The sequence below is a fragment of the Adiantum capillus-veneris genome, chromosome 8 (assembly GCF_014529385.1).
Source record: "Adiantum capillus-veneris isolate H3 chromosome 8, ASM1452938v2, whole genome shotgun sequence".
NCBI classification, from domain to species: domain Eukaryota; kingdom Viridiplantae; phylum Streptophyta; class Polypodiopsida; order Polypodiales; family Pteridaceae; genus Adiantum; species Adiantum capillus-veneris.
Genome location: NC_140938.1, coordinates 81,121,035 through 81,137,036, shown reverse-complemented (window position 1 = coordinate 81,137,036; position 16,002 = coordinate 81,121,035). Strand labels below are relative to the sequence as shown.

The 16,002-nt window shown below is 42.8% G+C and overlaps 2 protein-coding genes across 2 annotated transcripts; both read right to left on the bottom strand.

Moving 5' to 3' along the window:
* Positions 1-1,971: 1,971 nt before the first annotated feature.
* Positions 1,972-5,237, bottom strand: LOC147452437 (uncharacterized). Its single transcript, XM_086518943.1, is given in 2 exon segments — positions 1,972-4,909; positions 4,912-5,237. Coding segments are annotated over 2 exon segments (2,880 nt in total). The 5' UTR covers positions 4,993-5,237; the 3' UTR covers positions 1,972-2,110.
* A 3,664-nt stretch (positions 5,238-8,901) lies between these two features.
* LOC147452436 (heat shock protein 90-5, chloroplastic-like) lies at positions 8,902-15,070 on the bottom strand. Its single transcript, XM_086518136.1, has 20 exons — positions 14,904-15,070; positions 14,461-14,751; positions 13,864-13,937; positions 13,272-13,397; positions 13,094-13,187; positions 12,915-13,001; positions 12,302-12,445; positions 12,113-12,226; positions 12,001-12,033; positions 11,848-11,916; positions 11,663-11,767; positions 11,410-11,541; positions 11,203-11,295; positions 11,046-11,123; positions 10,708-10,962; positions 10,532-10,634; positions 10,239-10,410; positions 10,053-10,161; positions 9,876-9,959; positions 8,902-9,787 (listed from the first exon to the last, which is right to left on the bottom strand). The coding sequence occupies exons 1-20, from the start codon at positions 14,982-14,984 to the stop codon at positions 9,575-9,577; spliced, it is 2,457 nt and encodes an 818-aa protein (XP_086374262.1). The 5' UTR covers positions 14,985-15,070; the 3' UTR covers positions 8,902-9,574.
* Between the last annotated feature and the right edge of the window lie 932 nt (positions 15,071-16,002).

The following is a 16,002-nucleotide window of genomic DNA, read 5'->3' as shown; positions in this document are numbered from 1 at the left end:
CCTCAGGGGCTTCAACCATCGACTTCCTTACCACATATGCACTCGACACAGAGTGTTCCTTGTGACAGCCTTGCCGGTGCACACCGACATGGTCGTGTTAGTCGACAACCTGAGTACACTTCAAGCCGGGCGCTTCCATCAGTTGTGCAGTAGGTGGCAGCCCTAGTCACCGGGAGACGACTCGTCTAGAGCAGCAGAGCTCATCACCAACAGCCTCCCACCATCGATTTGATGGCTCCTCCCCCAGAGGCAGATACTTCAAGTGCAGTAGTGGCGACGGATCTTTCTCTCACTTGACAGGACCACATTGCTCAGTCTTCTTTTGTACGTATAGTGACTTCTTGGTTCTCTTTGCAGCATAGTGTTCCTCTCACCGACATGGTGAGTGGTTTTGTGGCGGGCAATATGTAGCAGGGCTACAGTGTCACAGGCACTGGACAAACGGTTAGTTGCAGTTGGGTTGGGGTTCATGGGTTGGGGTTCACATTGGACGGACTTTTGCCTGGGCAATAACGTCGCAGGCATACGGGTGGTGGTCTAGCCAAAGCGGGGCCAGACCACCACAACCACAGTTTTGAGATAGTCTTAGCTGGATTGGATATTTGTGAGCCATTGGTGGCTCTTTATGGTTGTATATATCCATAGCTGTTTTGAGGTTACGAGATCATATAATTTGTGTGGTCAGTAGTTTAGAGTTTATCATCTTGAGTTATACACAGCTCGTCGTCTGCCCCATCCCCGCACATTTGAGCCTCGACACCCCATTGTACCAATGAGTTCTTGGCTGGAGCTTAGTGTGTTGCCATGCCGGAGTCTGTACGGGTTTCTTTGAGTTAGTCGAATCCCATATGTTCAGGTTCTATTGTTGATGTCTATGTGTTGTTTCTCTGTCATTCCTTGTTTTCTATGTAGTCATCCTGTTGGAGTGAGATGTCATGCATTTTGCACTGAGGAGCACCCACTGTAGAGAGCACGACACATTACCTCAGCTACACTAACATAATGTTGCAGGGTGGCAAGCATTTGAGACAATTTGAAGAAGAATGAATCTTAAAAGGTTCATGCTAAATCAATTAACAGTCGAGCTAGGTAGGAAGGAGTAGAGACCAAAGAACCAGTTTTGTAGCGAAGAGCACTAGAAACTGCTCTTCTATTGTAGTTCATTATTTATAGGCACAAATGCCAACGTAAGCTAAAATTGTGCATCTAAGGCAACTAAAGATGTTAGAGTTTTGCAATAGCCAAGCAAACAATCCTCTCCATCGCCAATAAAGGTCAATATACCAGTAGAATTTGCAAATGCAAGAGAGACATTTGTCTTAGTATTCAAAGGATAAAGTGAACCATGGACCAAATATCTACATATTTTGCTCTTTCTTCTTTGAATCTTTCTTTCTTCGCGAGTGTCATTGTGTGTTAGTTTTGCTTTGCTTACATAATGGCTCATATTGAGGATCCAAGTCAATGTGTAGATGATATTCAATACGTTTGGCGACGAGGAGGCCTATGGGTGCGGACGAGAAAGCCATTATTCTTCAGTGCAAGAAAGAGAGGAGAAGAAAGTTGTGGAGATGTTGCAAAGAGAAGAATACAATCCTTGAATCTCCCTCCAAGATGACAAGGTGCACTCAATGTAACTGAAAAGAGGCATTCCTCAATCATCCCATCCGTTATGGAGTTGTGGAAAGAATCTGCCTATAAGCACGCTTTTTGAACGATTGTTCTGAGGACCCCTCTTCTTTAACCCCAGCTATTTCTTGAAGAGAACGCCCCCAAAAATAATAATAATAATAATAATAATCTTAGAAAGATCTCCATAATTTCCTAACGGAGAGGCAGAAAATATTGAGAGCTAAGTTTTTTTAGTTTGAGTAAAAAGGAAATAATTTATGAACGGACAAATTAAAGACAAAAGTCTCAAGGCAGACTCCAAAGCTAGTGGCATATCATGGAAATTTATAATATCATATATGTGTGCATTAGATATTAAAAGAGATCTCCACTTTTCAAATATAGGACCTCTTGCATGTGGATTATCATAGAATTTTAAAACTTTCAAAAAAGTAGATGTAGGTAAATTTCAAAATTTGTAGGTGGGATTACACTAAACCTAGGAATTTTCGTAAGCAAGGCAGATTTTTATGCTCTTGTTGATCTCTTCATGTGCATTTGCGTCCACTTTGCAAATCTCTCTTAAAAAAAACTGGGCTTTATTTGCCAGCATTTCCCACTCTGCATGCCTCTCCTTAAAATGGGTTTCAAGGATCTGCAATGCTAGAATGACTGCAACTGCCACATCCTCAACTCCATGCTCTTTACTTACACTTTGCAGAGATTGCATTGTCAGTGCTGTGAAGTGGCAATCAACACATGATGTGATCATGAGCGTGCGCGCGATATCAACAAGCGCAGGTGTCATTTGCCAAGAACCATTGGCTGATTGTAGCATAACGAGGTCTTTAAGACCATCGACTTCTCTCTTCGGTGAGACATTTGAGAAAGAAGCCAAGTTTGCAAACTGGTTAATTGTACCCGCCCCTGGCTGCAAAACAGGGCTTGCATTCTCGGTCAGTTTTGAAGCACCTGTGGCTTGAGGAAAAGCACTAGCACCAGGCAATCTCAAGTGCCTTTGAAGGTGGACTTTGCCAGCTGCTTTAGCACTTGCGAATGGTACACTGCTCAATGCAGCTTGCAATTGCTGTAGTTGCTGTAGACATGGCCCCACATTTGCAAGCTGTGTAAATTTGCGTGAAGGACTTACCCCCATCCCCAATGGATGACTTTGAAAACGAGGAATCACATCATCTTCATCCTTCTGAGCCTCCGTTTCCAATGAAAGAGCCATTTCTTCGACTGCATTCCCGTCCCCCCTCCCATTATGTACGATTACAAAACTGGCTCTACTAGAAGAAATGGTGTACTTAGTTGACAGAAACAAAATCTCATCCTCTAGCTTCTCTCTCTCCTCGCCAGAGCAAGCTAGCAGTCTACCCTCAAGTTCTCTTATCCTCTCCTTTGCTGCCAAAGTGTGGATGACTCTTCCAAGCGTGATCTGCTCACCCATCAACAACACTGAATGTTGCAATTGGTCTTTCTCAAGAGGTTGATTGCTGCATGCGGTTATGGAGATTTCACATTTGAAGACCGCACTAGGGCCGCCTTCGGCTTGCCTCCAAACAGATTCAGGTAAGGCCACATTCATTGCATGCAGCAGGTAGCGGCTGCTCATGAAGATGGCAGGAGCTACCGACAGGCACTGCAAAAAGCTGGTGTTGGGCGTTGACGAATCTAGAATGTGCATCTTGATAGATGTAGGTTTCTCTTGCTCTTCATGGTTTCCTTCGTGCATAGGCCGCCTGAGTTGTCTCCAATCCACAATCACATCGGTGAGAACTGGCTGCATTGCTCTAGTAACTTGCCTCACAACCTTTGCTCTCATGGCCGCACTTTGCCTACCGTCACTTGTTGTCACAAACTCGCACTTCCCGCGCCCTGCCTGTGCAAGCTTCTTACAAAGCAATCTATCAACAGAGTCCCCAATCCCGAACGTGAACAACCTTGTGCTAACAGAATGCTGGGCTGCGAGTTGAGCAAGCTGTTTCACATTAGTCACTTGCCCATCAGTGAGGAGGAAAACTTGGCGGGGGTGTGCAGGGAGAGCTTTGTTGGAAAGCACATGGAGGAGGGGTTGATAAATCTCTGTGCCTCCCATGTTAGCTCCTAATCCAAAGATGTGATCCGAGGCAGCTGATAATGATCTGTCATCATATGGCTGGCTGTCGGAGAACAAGGAAGACCATGTGCTGCCGAATGTGACGATGTTAAAGTAGCAATAAACAGGCAACGAGCGCAACAAGAGCTGCATACACTCACCAACACATGCTATGGACGAACCTGCCATGCTGCCAGAGCAATCTATCAAGAAAACAAGCTCACATTGGATCTGGCTAGCAGACAGCATGTTGATAGGAGGTGGTATAAAAGCTAGGCTTACCGCTGCTGTATGGTTGGCCACATCCAGCTCACATAAGACACGAGGCTCAAAGCAACGCCGCTGTTCGACTAAAACAATGAAGTCCTTGAAGAGAGAACAAGCGGATCCTGACTGAAAAAATACTGTGGCGTGAGTAGAAAGATTGTTGGTTTGAGTTATCTTAGTCTCGCTAGGATGGCTTGGGCATTCGACAGAGACTATGGGTGAGGGCATTGTGATGTTCACCTTGATGATAAGGTCTCTCATGTTGCTCTGCAAAGTGGTTTGGGTAGATGGACTGTGCAATTCTGGTGCCTCCTTAGAGGCTGGGGTTTGCCCTGAATGGGCGTGTAAAGGATGCCCCATGTCATGCTGCCCATAGCATCCTTGACAGAGGTTATAAGCACATTCATCACAATGGTGGCGTGTGCCGCTTATGGGCGAGCATAGGCAATTGTGACAGCGGTAGGCCTTGTGGGGGGGCATCTCCGTCGAGGAGAACGGTGGAGTGGACCCCAGATTCAAAGGTGTGTACTTGGGCGCAATGGTCATGGGGAGAGTGAGGCGATTGTGGCGCCCCTCTTGCTCCAGCAGTGTCAAGTATGTGAGAGTGATGGTGCAAACACTGCCATACTTCAAATTACCTACCTTGCATTGAAAGATGTTGTCAGAGGATTGCTCCAGCAACATGGCCGAGCGATTCGACATGGTGGCAGACTTGTATCGGGCGTGTGCCTCTGATTTCTCTAGAATGCGGCCCTGGACAAGAACTCCGTCGAGCTCTGCATAGAAGGAAAAAATGGCGCTCTCTTCATCCAGAGGGAAGAAGTAGATGCACTCAAGCGGTGAAGGATGCAGATTGTTGACATAGTTTTGGTGGATTTTCACCTCTGCACAGAGGTCGTAGAGGGTTGCGTCGACACACACATTCTGGAGAGAGGGAGCTGCTGGTAGGAGGAAGTGCCTGGAGGGAGGCAGCAGAGACCTGCAGCGAATACATGATCGGAATGGTGCGCCATGATCAGCTGTGAAGAAGCTGATGGGCGAGCGCGACAAAGGTAGGAGAGAGGATGCAACAGAACGTCGACGATCCCACCTTCGTTTAAATCAATAGAAATAGAAATGGGGAAGCCGACGATGGATCATTGATCAGGAAATTCAGCAATCCTAAATCCATTTCAATCAAAAGGCCCTTCTATCCGCTCTATTATGTAAATATATAGCCGCCTTGAAAGTCCAATGTAACGGCAAGAGCATGTACTTAAGGTCGGGATCCCCCCGCCCCCCCCAAAAAAAAGAAGATTTAGACATTTTCTCATGTAGGAAAACGGAATCTTTTCCGGTGTTTTTCATACAATGCATAGCATCATGAGCTTCTGCTCGAGAGGCATCGCATACCTAGCTAGGTATGATTGGGGCCAGGGGACCACCGGCCCCCCCACCGGGCCAACGGTCCCCTACCCCCAATCGTACCTAGCTAGGTATGCGGTGCCTCCCTCATAGGAGCTCATGATGTTGAGGTAAGTCACAATGTGGGAATTATTGTGAGAATTTGTCCAAAACTTCTTGTGACCAATAATTCCCACATTGTGACTTACCTCAACATCATGAGCTTCTGTTAGGGAGGCACCGCATACCTAGCTAGGTACAATTGGGGGTGGGGACCACCGATTGTCGTATAATTTGCACTCGAGACCTGCAGACATTTTAACATAAAAGCGTTTTCTTCATTCAATTGTCGGTGTGTATGCAGTTAATGGTTGTGCCTTGTTGCTTGACGATGGTTGTCAAGGACCAACATGTGAAGTCCAAAGCTTTTTGATGTCCAACTCTTGGGGGAAGAGGGGGTGCCGCCTACCATTCTTCTCAACATGGGTTCTAGTCATCCAGATTCAAATTCAAGACCTACTCCTATCCAATGAGGTTATGAGTAAATGTTGATGAATAGTATGCTAAGATGGCTGTCATTTTCCAAGCAGACCACAAGCATGTTGAGAGAAAGGATTTTGAGACTTGTAAAATATGCACTAAGATGCAATGTATTGTAAACCTAGATCCATACTTATGCGAGCTTCAACTTGTACGGTAGTAAAATTTGCTCTCTTTTCTAATATATATCCTCATTATTTTGCAATGAAGTTTTATATATATAATACCCTTGAATCAGCCATTGTAATGGCAAGAAGGATCGAGATCTTTGATTTGTTAGCTTCTAGGTGTGTATGTCAGTGCATTAACAAAAAAAAAAGTTGCAATTCAGATCCTTTGCCCATTGTGCACCCAAAAGTGTGTATTAGACGGAGATGTATGCTATAGCTATGAAAAAGCTATTAAAACTCATTGAGGACAAACAAGTCCAATGTGGGTTGCCATCTTTGTCCATTATGTTGTCCAAAAGTGGCTTTTTTGTTATAAGTGAAGCCCTAAACTAGGCAGTCGGATTACTTTTTACTTCATTTGATTGGTTTAGTGTGAATCCTAGTTTTTTAGCTCATTATGATAAATAGCTCATTTCAAGTCATGTTGAATGTTCCAAAGTTGGAGAGATTGTCACCTCAAGAGCTTTAGACCTTTGTGATAGCTTCCACATCCTCTCATGAGCTAATTTGTTCTATTTGTATCTCTTCACTCCCACATGCTCCCTTATGTAGTGTGGTTGAGCATTAAGCAATAAAACCAATGTTTTTCTCTTGTTTTCATTATACTGTTGCAATGTATTTTGAAGTAGCTAATCAATGATGCTTGCTAAGCTTGTGTCCTTAACCAATGTACGGTGTCATTTGAAGTTCTATTTTTCTAGGTTTTGCGTAAAAGTAGGGTAAGTCCTTACGAATGCTCCTGCAACCTTTAATAGGTTGACGGAAAGCCTCTTTCAAAAGCAAAGATCATACATTGGAGGCAGTAGCATCATTTATTCCAAGACATTGATAGAGCACAAGAGCACTTAAAAGCAATTCTTCATTGAAGAATTGCGTGCTAACAAGCTTTGTGTAAAAGTGAATTCTTTCTTAGTGAGATACGATACTTGGGTCATATTAAAACTAATTGCAATTCCTGAAACCACAAGCACAATCAGCCCAAGTAGCTTGCATGGGCAATGATGGTTCTACGTGGAATCGATAAAGTGTCAATTCATCCTCAATGCAATGAAGAAGAAGAGAGCACTAACAAAGTGCTCTGTGCAAAACTTACTAAAATGGAAAAAGGGGATATAAAAACTACCAAGAGTGTTAGGGGCATATTGCACAGCTTACAAGACCTCAATGGGGACTACACTATTTAATCTAGTCTCTGGATTAGCATGGTTCTTCCAATGGAATGCTTGCTCTCTCGACACTATGGACTGAAGTTCTCTTTTCTCAAACAGATAGAAGGACTCAAAAAACTCAATGGGGCAAGCACTACATGCAATGTATAACAGAGAGACAAAGTCTAGTTAGACCCAAATTTGCGTTATCACGAGTTAAAGAAGAGCATCCTTGTGCTTCTATACACCCTTAATGAAAACAAGTATAAGCTTGCTCCTATAGGCTAGGTCCATTTTCCTAAGAAATCTCGCTAATGGCTGTGTTGTTAGTCTTACAATGCTACATGAGACTCCAAAGAAAACATATATAAATGGCTCAAGGATCAAGAAATATGAAGAGCCTTTTAATGTTGAAATGCTTACCAATTGTATGCAGGCAAAAAAAAGGTTGAGCAGGAAGCATTGATGAAATAAAAATCCCAAGGAGAAGCTGCAAATAGGGATCATCAAGCTTATTAAATATTCTTATTAAAGTCGCACTTTTTGACGCTTTCTTAGGCTCATGAGAGCTTTTCATGTGAGGGTGGTTGTTTTACTGGAGTTTTTGTTGGTAGGATGGTACCTTTTTTAGACAATATTTTGATCACTTTACAAAAGGTACCATCTTCAAACCTCTCAAACCACTTTTTGTTACCTTTAGGTGGGGTATGGAATGGGGGTGTGAGTAGCATGAGTAAACATATAAAGAAATATACATCAATGTTATTTCCTAGGTATGACCACTGCACTTCCAAATAAGAGTTCTGGCAGGTATTTGAGTGCATCAGAGTCAAGCCAGCCGTTGAGGTCATGTGATTATGCTAGTTGCTATGATTTGTTTTGCCTGCAATGATATATGCATCCCATTGGACAAGCTATGATTAAAGCTTGCATCTATCATGGTCACTATGAGCTTGCACTAGGAGTTTCTGCTAGTTGTTTATCTAGTCACAAATATACTTGTGACAAGAAATAAGTAGACAAATGTCTATCAGATTATGAGACTCCTGGGATATGAATGCAAACCAGCACACATACACCGCTAATGACTTGCTGAACTCCAGTTAGTTGGTAGTCCCATTGATGATGATACCACGAATCAAGATTATTCAGGATACAAACAGTCATTGAAAAGAATCCTCAATGAAAACAAGGCTTACAAGTTTTTAAATGACTGGACTCATCTGTCTCTGAAGGTGGAGAATGGAGACTCACATGACATGCGCAACTTGCATTTTTAGTGCCTGCTTCATAACCATCCACAATAGACATCCAAGTCAGCAAGTGCACCTACTTCCACCCCCTAAGGTGTACACATGTAAGATATCACTATTCTTGAGAGCAGATCCAATTACTTGCATGCTCTCGAACTCCGGTAAATTCTCAGAGACACAACATGCCTTGCCACATAAAGTGAGTACATACCCATCCTCTAGCAAGCGGGAGGTCATTTCTCTAAACCTCAGCATCCCTCACCGCCAAAAAAATTCTTAGCTCCATGTCCAACTCCAATATCTACGAAAGCTGATGATATAGACAGGAAGACACCAGGTCTCTGGCTGGTTTAGACATAGCACCTTATTCAGTCACCAATATAACCTGCACGAACGCTTTTTAAGGCTCACATGGTAATCACCTAACATAACGCAAAACTCCGCCTTCATGGCCAATGCTAGCAAACCAGCTTTAAAAAGTGGCACGATTACATTGCTTCAAGAAAGTAATGACTATTTATGTAGCTTATGTCAGCAAACACAAAGAAGTGCCAAATATTTTATCGCAAGTTGTGGCACTAAGATAAACGATGTGTTGCTGCAGCAATAAGCTATCATGTAATATACATTTTCTGATATAAGAAAGGCAGTTTCTCAAAGAGTAATAATGCACACGCCAAGACACTAATATCTTAACAAAACCTCTGCACCAAAAACCCTCTATTCACAAGTAGTACTTTTGTGTACACGTCTCTTCGCCACCATATGCTTTAATTCAAAGCATAAGCACCAAATCAGAGAATGACAGATCCTCATGATACAAAATCACTTCTTTGCTACAATGCTCGGTATAACCAACACCTATACGTATCTCTGCCTCAAATTGCAAAGTCAGGATCAAACACCTTCTCTCATAGCTGCCGAGTGGGCGAGCCGTAGAAAAGAAATCCTCCATTGGCTGCACCATGGCGCAGCATAATGTGCGTAATGTAATCAGTTGGCAAGTGACATCTAGGAAGACCACCGACTCCTTTCACCTATACCGTGATTAAGTGTAGACACTCTACCTAAGGATTCAAAATTGCAGGGAGGGGTGCAGCACTAGGCAGAGGCTGTTTGAGGTTTAACTTCCGGCTCGAGAATCTCTGCTTCTGTCACAGATGGTGATCTAGGTGGCGGGGGCACAGACGGTGATCTAGGCGGCGGGGGTGTAGGTCGCGATGCTGCCGTTTTACTTCCAGTTGAGCCACTGCTACTGATTCCTGAAGACATTAGTTCATATATCTTGGTACATAAAGTTGCAGGGTCCTCCGGCTGAAAGATTGACAATCATCCAAACCCCATTTAATGGAAGCAATTTGAGAAAAACCAATTAAATCAAGCATTAAGGCTTTGAACTCACCACAAAACCACTTGACAACAAGGCTATCTCATACAACAAATCCGCAGTCTGGTTGGCACCTGGCTTTCCTTCCTTTCTAGCAGCCTGCAGACATCCCATAAAGGATTACAAAACCACCAGGATAAGTTGATACTCAAAACACTGCAAAACAGACCATCATCATTGAAGTATACTCACATCTAAATCTTTGATTATAGGGTGATTGCAATTGATCTCAAATACTCGTGTCGACATCATGTACTCCCTTAAACCAGGAGTGTCTCCCAAATTTTGAGCCCTCATTATTCTGCATACACAAATTCCCATTATTAGAGTTATAATACGCCTTATGCCAAATGAAAAACCTTAAAATTACAATAATACCTCTCCATGTTGGCAGACCAACCGTCTTTGCCAGACACAAGAACACACGGAGAAGAGGCTAGCCGTCTAGATACTTCAACTCTTGCGACTTTCTCCCCAAGCTGATGTTTGATCCAGTCACAAAGCATGCCATATTCATCCTCCAACCTCTTTAGCTCCTCATCATCACCACCTGCAACAAAAGAAAGCAAAAAGCCCTAAGGTAACACATCAAAAGCTGACTACGGCACTAGAATTAAGCTAGAATCCTATAAAAGGAAATAATCTCTCACACCATGTGTGTAAGCACATACCTAGATCAAAAGTTTCCTTGCTAATGTCAATGAACTTCTTCCCGTCAAAGTACTTAAGATGTTGGACTGAAACCTCGTCAAGAGGTTCTGTCATGAATAAGACCTGCAAAACAAGTTTCAGAATAGCGCAAAAGGCATAAAGACCACAATACACATCACAAGACAAAGGAACTTACCTCATAACCCTTGCTGTTAAGCTGCTCCAGGAAGGGTGCATTTCGAGCACTTTTCACAGATTCTGAGGAGAAATAATAGATATGTTTCTGATCTGGTTTCATGTTCTCCACATAAGCTTTCAGTGAAGTCATCTCCTCCTGATGCTGTGACGAGTAGTAACGCAAAAAGGTAGCCAAGCGCTTCTTGTTGTCATGGTCCTCAGTCACACCAAGCTTAATGTATTTACCAAAATTCTTATAAAACCTCTTGTAATTCTGCATTCATGAAGCAAGTAACTCACAACAGGCCTGCACAAATGAACTTTCTGGCAGTAACCTCTTCGGATATAGCCAATTACCTCTTTATTGCTGCTCTTTGCAAGAGAATCAAAGAGATCAAACGACTTCTTGATAAGACGTTTCCTCATTAACCTTACCTGCAATTATATGGCTAACTAAGCAAATGCACAACAGACCCAAAAAAGCAAATAAGAAGCATGTAGGCTGGCGACATACAATGCGACTCTCCTGGAGAAGCTCACGAGAAACATTTAGGGGAAGATCATCCGAGTCCACGACACCCTTCATAAAGCTCAGATATCTGGGAAACTGCCAAACACAAAAAGCTGTTTGCCTGTAGGGATGATATGAAAAGGGCACTAAGAAAGAACATTACTCAATGGACAGCACCTAGTTCTCGCTTGAGATGTTGTTGAAACTCACCAGTTCGCCATGAAAGTCATCTGAAATAAACACCCTTTTCACATACATTTTGATATTCTTTTTGCCTCCCTCATCAGCCCCAATAGGAGCCATTCCAGGGATGTACAGAAGAGTTTTGAACTCCACTTCACCCTGCATAGGTACAGCGAGAGTAAGTAAAACCATACTACCATGCCGAAATTGTCGGACTTTGCTCTAGTGCAGGTGCATACTATGCAGAATCAATTGCATGTTAACGGGTAGACAACAATACCTCCGTGCTGAAATGAGTGTATGCCATAGGCTCAAGATGCTTATCATACGTCTTCTTGAAAAAGGCATGGTACTCTTCCTTTGTCACTTCCTTGGGACTTCGCAGCTGAACAGAAAGAGCAGTCGCATCTTATTAAGTCTCACGAGCCATAATTCTTAAATGAAGAAACACATTGTTAGGCATACCCAAATGGGTTTGTCTTCGTTCACAATATCGTAGGTGTAGTATTTCTCCAATTTAGTCTTTGTGGATTCCTGCAAAAATAGATGGAAAAGTAACACCCTCAATTCGTAGCTTTACAATAGAGAGTCCAGACTTACAAATGCCAACAAGCTTACCTTTCCCTCTGCAGCTGCAGCTTCGTCTTTCACCTGCAAGATACACAAGTCAGATGGCACAAAAGACAACCAAGCAAAAACTAGCCACAGTTCGCAATGCTGGTAGGCCAACCTCCACTTGGCGATGCTTCTCAATCCCTACATAAATAGGGAATGAAATGAATTGGGAGTAGTTCTTCACAAGATCTTGGATCTTTGTTGAGCTAGTGTACTCATGTGCATCATCCTGCAATATCCAAGAGCAATAATATAGGCATCTTTCAAGACGGCAGGTGATTTAGTAGAAACACTTGAAAGTCACCTTCAAGTGTAATATGATTGAAGTGCCCCGTGGTATAAGGAACTCTGGATTCGTTTCTTCTCGAATGACGAAAGAGCTACTGTCAGCTTCAGCCTCCCAAACCCATTGCTTCTCAGACTTTGGGTTTTTGGTTGACACAGCTACCTGAAACATGGAAATAAACAGCAATCTTACAAAATTTCAAACGAGAGACTCATACAACCACTCTTTGTTCCATTGAAAACTACTTGTGTCCTCATTTTCTCCGATGGCTCCTCAAACTTGTCTGCTATATGTGTAAGTGATCCGACACAAAAACTGATGAACCTTCTCAAGTCATGCAGGATATATGGACTACACTCACTGTACTGAAGGAAAGGTTTTAGTGGGCAGAACCGTTTGGCAACACGTTCTGCACAATACAAGCTTTTCCTAGAGAAATGAGCTTTGCTATCATCTATGTCAGACAACTGTGGCTTAAGAATGAACTGGATTCATGCTTTGAGAGCTGCTACCCTTCAGGTAAATAATTATATCCAAAGACGATACCAGCCTACTATTAAATTCTAGAATAACTATATATACCTCCAGGATAAGCCCAGCCTACTATTAAATTCTAGAATAACTGTCTTACCTTGTTAGCAACCAGAAAAGCAGAATAAAACCCAACACCAAACTTTCCAATTAGATTACTGCTTCCAGCCAAACTGTCCTTGTTTTCCTGGTTTTCAAATAGAAACCACCTGCATCAGACGAAAGTACTTACAGCAAAAGCCAAAACAGACACGACTTGCCACAAAATGTAGCTCTCACCTTTAAGGCCTTAACGAAATTAGCTGTGCCACTCTGCGCAATGGTGCCAAGGCTGTTGATCAGCTCATCTTTGGTCATACCAATTCCAGAATCTCTGCAAGTGCATTCCAAGGTTACCTAAGCACTCATAGTCCATGATAAGATAAACAAAAACACAAGTACACCAGAAATAACCTACGTGATTATAAGCAATTTTCTATCTGTGTCTGCCCGAATCCTGATAACAAGGTCAGACCCTGAACCCATCAAACTTGAGTCGGTTGTGCTCAAAAACCTTAGCTTGTCCAGTGCATCACTTGCATTGCTGTAAAGCATATAATTACAGGCATTAGAAGCTTCATTAAACAATGAGCACTGCAACCAAAACAGTTGAATTAAAAAGCACTATACACCAAAGCTACAAGATCTGCCTCCACTCAAGTAAAGTCATACAAACACAGTTGCTTATATGGTCTGATATGTACGGAGAAGGGTTAAAAACAACAGTTTTGTCATGCTTTCTTTAATGTGATCAGGCCAGTGGACATGCCACCTCCAAATTGAAATGTAAATCTCCATCAAATAAATACACTATCAACAGATGTAAGCACTCAAAAATGCACTTTATTATTTTCCTTATCGCTAATTCCACATGCTAAACTTACAAGTTTCCGGCAGCCTTGCTGACAGATAATGGACTACCAAACCAACACAGCATGCATGCACAAATAGCATAATTCTTAATGATCAAATGAAACATGGGAAAATTGGATTGTACCAATCGCACCGACCTGACTAACTCTCTTAAGAAAACTTCCTTGTGGCTGTACAGACTGTGAACGATGAGATCCAAAAGGCGACTAACCTGCAAAACATCTCAAACAAAATTTCACATGAGGGCAAGCACAGCTATGTACATTTGTGCGCACAGATATACACATGTTGTGTGTACACTTGTGTAAGTGTATGTGTGAGGGAGAGGTTGCATGCATGAGGGCAAGCACAGCTATGTACATTTGTGCGCACAGATACACACATGTTGTGTGTACACTTGTGTATGTGTATGTGTGAGAGAGAGGGTGCATACATGTGCACGCCAGAATGAGATCCAAAAGGCAACTACTATCTGTAAGTATGTATACACCATTGCAAAACACATGACTAACTATCTGCTACCATTGGAAGGAAGGAAAAAATAGAAAACATACATGACAAAATTAACTAAATCAGCATCTTTAAGAATATTTCTGCCATTACAAGATGCAAGAACCAACCTAAAAGGATATGGATAGCTCAGAGTGAATGATCAGTCTGACAAATTTTGCACGCATTGAGAATAGATGTGTGTGTAACCTATTCATATGCAAGAAAATAACATGAATAATTACCTCAGCTTGATAAGAGTGCTTCTCTCCTGAGACTGGAGCTGAAGGTGTTTCCTTTCCTTTTGAGCTGATGTTATCTGAAGCAGGCACAGCCGCCTCGACTGGTGGCACACCCTCCGCTGCACTGGCAGGGGCAGCATCCACAGCAGCTGCCGAGGTGGTCTCATAACGAGCTTGCAATAAGGGCAGGTTAGGCCATGCACTCGTGCTCTTTAAGGACGCACCAGACTTCAAGCGAGAAGAAAGTGCTCTCCTAGAGCACAGAGTTGATAGCTGTCTGCGATACTGTGAACCCTATGATGTGGTATTAAGAACAATCAGTTCGGGCGCCCATCAGCACACACACGCAGAGAGAGAGAGAGGCACACACACGCAGAGAGAGAGAGAGAGAGAGAGAGAGAGAGAGAGAGAGCAACTGGTTAAATGCATTGTCGAGTAGGGAGCACCTTGATGGATGCACCGCTACTTGAGATAGCCGCCTCTGATCGAAGAATCGCAGAGACATAGCGCGCAGACCTTCGACTCATTCTGTGCAAATCGCTGTCGAGTTCCCGCAACGCTCGCAGAGGCTCGCCTCACCTACGCTTCCTTGCTGTGCTTCAAAAACCCTAGTGAAAATAAAAAATGTCTAGAACCCTCTTAAACCCCAGTCCTGTTCTCTTAAACCTGTTTGGTCCCAGCTGTTAAAAATGGAAAAAAACGCCGAATCTGTAAGGATACCAGCGCAAATCAAAATAGAGAAGAAGTTGAGATGGCAATTGGTTGGCGCACTCTCAGGCAAACTTTTCCGCAGGAAGGGGAGGGAGAGAGAGAGAGAGAGAGATGACGGTGGGGGCGGCAGGTAGACAAGGATTTTTTTTTTAATATTGAAAGAACCGAAGCAATTATCACAAGATCGCAAGCTGCTAGATTGGTTAGCTGAGATCTTTGTGAATTGCGACTCTGACGGGATTGAGTTCAAAACCCACTTCTAACTTTTGAAGGGTAGGAATACCGAGGCTAGATGTATGCCTCATGTGGGAGGAATCTTGCAAAGAAATGAATAAATCAATGAACAAGCCAGTGTAGAGCTACGTAGAGCTAGTAGTAGAGCTACCTCTTTTGAGCATGTGTGTCGCTTCGCTAGAAATGAGTGAATATGCAAGGGTAGAATTATTTGAAACACCGGAAGGAGCAATGGGGGGAGTGGGACAATCAAAAGAAGCATATGAGCACTGTATCTAAATCAAATTTTGACGTTTCATGAAATAATATTTCCCCAGTAGTTTAGAGTGCCCTTGTAAAGTGTTGCAACTTTGTGCACCTAAAGTATTGTAGTGTAAAGTGTGCTTGGTTTTTAATGTACATGCTTTGTGTTATTTGATGTTGTTTCAAGGATGGCTACATTGAAGTGGGATTCGAATGGTGTGTGTTTGATGTTGATTCGAGGATGGTTACATTGAAGTGGGATTCAAATGGGATGTGTGTGTGTGTGTGTGTGTTCCAGTAACAATTATAACATAAACACCAAAGAATCCTTTCAGATTACAAAAGACCCTAAAAACT

Bases quoted from the DNA above. Each gene is read 5' to 3' on its own strand.
- LOC147452436 (XM_086518136.1), bottom strand. From the start codon at position 14,984: ATGAGTCGAAGGTCTGCGCGCTATGTCTCTGCGATTCTTCGATCAGAG. The intron at 13,002-13,093 runs GTGAGAGCTACA...TTTGAAAACCAG, and splicing joins ATTTCGTTAAGGCCTTAAAG to GAAAACAAGGACAGTTTGGC. The intron at 10,635-10,707 runs GTAAGTTCCTTT...CTTGTTTTGCAG, and splicing joins TTAACAGCAAGGGTTATGAG to GTCTTATTCATGACAGAACC.